Here is a 3,168-nt window from a genome sequence, read left to right as displayed (position 1 = left end):
AATGCAATGGATCCAGGTAGAGTCACATTTAATGATGAAATAATGACGATCCGAAAGAAAGCCATTGAAGAATATCTAAGTTGCTTGGACTCTTTGTTTAAGGTGCCGGGTGTGTGATCCGTGTTCAATTTGCTCAACCAATTTTAGTTTTTTTTGATAAAAATTGATGGGGAAAGTCCAGACAGTTTTAATGATTTCAATACAAAAGTCATGTTTTTTAAAAAAAAAATAAATTAAAAACTATTTAGGAAGGAATTAAGAAGTTAAGTTTCTTAGAAATTTAAAACTATATATGAAGGAAATAAGAAGTTTGGGTTCATTAAATTGAGTCAAAATGGATAATAAATTTGTTACTAGCAGTAACTACAATAAGAGAGTTTGTGAGCGGTAGTATCAAATTTGATTTACAAAATAATCTCAAAAAATTAGTCTTAATTTTTTTTTCTATTTACAATTCTTTCTTTTTGTTTCTTTTATTTTCACGCTAAAATAAAATAAGAATAAGAACCTCAAACAATGATAAGCAAATAGATTCTTAGGGGAGATATTCAAAATTCAAATTATTCGTTGAATCAAAGAAGTGAAAAAATATTTCACGTGTGAAAAGAATAAAAAATACCCATGCACTTAAAAAAAAAAAAAAAGAACTTCACTAGAAGGATCTAACATGCCTATGCATAGATTTTTTTTTCATAAAAAATAAATTAAAATTTTATATAGGAAAATAAAATCGAAATTGAATTAAATTAATCCCTAAAGGAATTAGAACACACGGGAAAAGAATAGTGTAGAAGGAAAAATTAGGAAACAAATTAAAATAGAAATTTGGTAAAGTGAAATCATTCTTTTATCTTTTTAAGTAACTGTAAGAATCCATTTAGGTATAGGAAAGGGAATATGATAACATATATAAATTACTCTCTTCTAATGTATTCTTATGATAAAATATACTACTTACAAACATACTTAATTTTCAATTTCAATGGCGGGGTTATTGTGGAAGAGGGGCACAACTCTAGGTCAAGGTGGATTCGGTGTTGTCTCGTTAGCTTCTACGTCTAACGCACTATTTCGTGGTGTTACTCTTCCATCTCTCATCGCCCTCAAATCATGCAACTACACTGCTTCTCAATCATTGAAACAAGAAGTTGAAATCCTCCGAATGTTCAAACATTCTCCTTACATTGTTCACTGTTTCGGAGCTAATGTCTCTTTTGAAGATAACGTCAATCTTTACAACTTATTACTCGAGTATGCTTCCGGAGGAAGCCTTGCTGATCGTCTTCAGAACTGCAATTCACTGTCGGAGTTTGAAGTTAAGAAACACACAAAGAATGTACTTATAGGGCTCAGTTGTATACACAATAAAGGAATTATTCACTGCGATATCAAACCTGGAAATATTCTCCTTGTAGGCGCGGACAAAACTGCCAAGATTGCTGATTTCGGGCTCTCCATCACCTTGGAACAGGGCATGAATCAAAAACAGGGAATTATCAGGGGAACAGAAAGGTATATGGCACCTGAGTCCGTGATTAACACTGAGTATACCCCAAAAGTTGATATTTGGGCTCTTGGCTGTACTGTCTATGAGCTGATTACTGGGACACCGCTATGGGAAGACGCAGATGGTGATGATGTGTTGGACAAAATCGAGTTTGAAGAACCAAAGCTTCAGAATCCAAAGTTGTCAAATGAGGCTAGAAATTTTCTGGAAAAATGTCTTGTGAAGAATCCGAGCACGCGTTGGACTGCAGACATGCTCTTGAACCATACTTTTCTGCAGAATTTATCCAAAGTAGCCAACATAGCAAAGACAAGGAAGAAGAAAATTGATTCAATGTCCTTTCTACACCAACCAATCCAGAAGATAACATTCAAGATTGGCCATCATAAATTCTCGAGGCAATTGCTGGATCCGAAGCCCCTTCTAGACAAACCAATCAAGAAGATAACAATCAAGACCTGCAATCATAAATTCGTGAGGTACTTGACAGATCTGAAGGAAGTAGAGGATGAAACTTGTGGAAGGATACTGAGTACTGACAATAGATAGATACATAATAAAAAATTATTTGTATATATAGAGAGAAGTATGTATGGGTTTGATCCCTCTTTAGGATTTCTATTTGGGGTATGTAGGCAACATGTGACGAAGATGATCTCACGTGCAGCCCCTTATTAGTTTAATAAAAAAAAGTTGTATAGTTGATCAACATTCTTTATAAAGAAAGGGGAGTTGTTATATCTGTGTTGCAAAGTTGAACTTGTTATTATGTTTGAATTGATAGGTTAGAAATCTATGGTTTCCTTGTTATTATGACTCATCTGTTGTGCCCATATTTGTGTCCTCTCTTTTGTAACCAATTTAAAAACAATGTTTTACCTATCAAGTACTACTGGTTTTGGGGAGTGTTATCTTGGTTTATGTGAATTTTATCATCATGCTCGAACTCTAGCTCGAAGCTTCTCTTGAGTGCTCTTCCGTGGAAAAAAAATGGAAATTGCAGTTTGATATTTCCTATGGGAAGTGTAAGAAACTAACTCATAGTAAGGACATTGGAATGACTGTTATATACTTTCTGCATACAACCATTCATATGTAAAACCACCACACTACTTAAATCTTTTGTACTAATCAATATTGCAGATCCAGACCATCAAAAGAGAGACAAACTCGAGTTTATTTGCTCGATCCCTTGCAGCCATCTACTCACTATATAGAACCTACAGAGACATTATATATATATTAACTCTCGATTCATCTGCAAAAATAACTTATACACCTTCATAAGTCTTCACCATAACGAAACTCATGATGCAGTCCACCAGTTTGTTTGTAGACATTTTTGGGACAGAGGAACCTCTATGATGAGCTTGAGTTGGAAGTTTGTTCCCAAAACCAACCATGTATGATTTTCCTCTCGGGTTTTTTCCCAAGTAGATAATCCATCTGCATTTTTTGATTGAAACAGCCAAGTACATTCAATTGAAGAGAATTAATGGTTGTGGGACTCTGCTAATTCAAGAGGGCCCCTGAGAAGAGAATTGTCAGTTGGAGCTAATGTATTGATGAATCCGGATGATTTCCTTTTAATTTTTCTAAACAAGCAATAGTAGAATGTAGTCAACATCGCGTTCAGATCACTCAAGAGGCTGCTAGTGAAG

The 3,168-nt window shown here is 34.5% G+C and overlaps 1 protein-coding gene across 1 annotated transcript; it reads left to right on the top strand.

Moving 5' to 3' along the window:
* The first annotated feature begins 461 nt into the window (after window positions 1-461).
* On the top strand, window positions 462-2,180 carry LOC138349165 (mitogen-activated protein kinase kinase kinase 20-like). Its single transcript, XM_069299329.1, has one exon. The coding sequence runs from the start codon at window positions 983-985 to the stop codon at window positions 2,054-2,056; it is 1,074 nt and encodes a 357-aa protein (XP_069155430.1). The 5' UTR covers window positions 462-982; the 3' UTR covers window positions 2,057-2,180.
* Window positions 2,181-3,168: the final 988 nt, after the last annotated feature.

This window comes from Solanum lycopersicum, chromosome 6 (assembly GCF_036512215.1).
Source record: "Solanum lycopersicum chromosome 6, SLM_r2.1".
In the NCBI taxonomy this organism is placed as follows: domain Eukaryota; kingdom Viridiplantae; phylum Streptophyta; class Magnoliopsida; order Solanales; family Solanaceae; genus Solanum; species Solanum lycopersicum.
Note: the sequence above shows the minus strand (reverse complement) of the source record. Positions and strands in the feature narration are given on the sequence as shown.

Excerpts from the sequence above, each read along its gene's own strand:
- LOC138349165 (XM_069299329.1), top strand. The coding sequence starts at position 983 with ATGGCGGGGTTATTGTGGAAGAGGGGCACAACTCTAGGTCAAGGTGGA.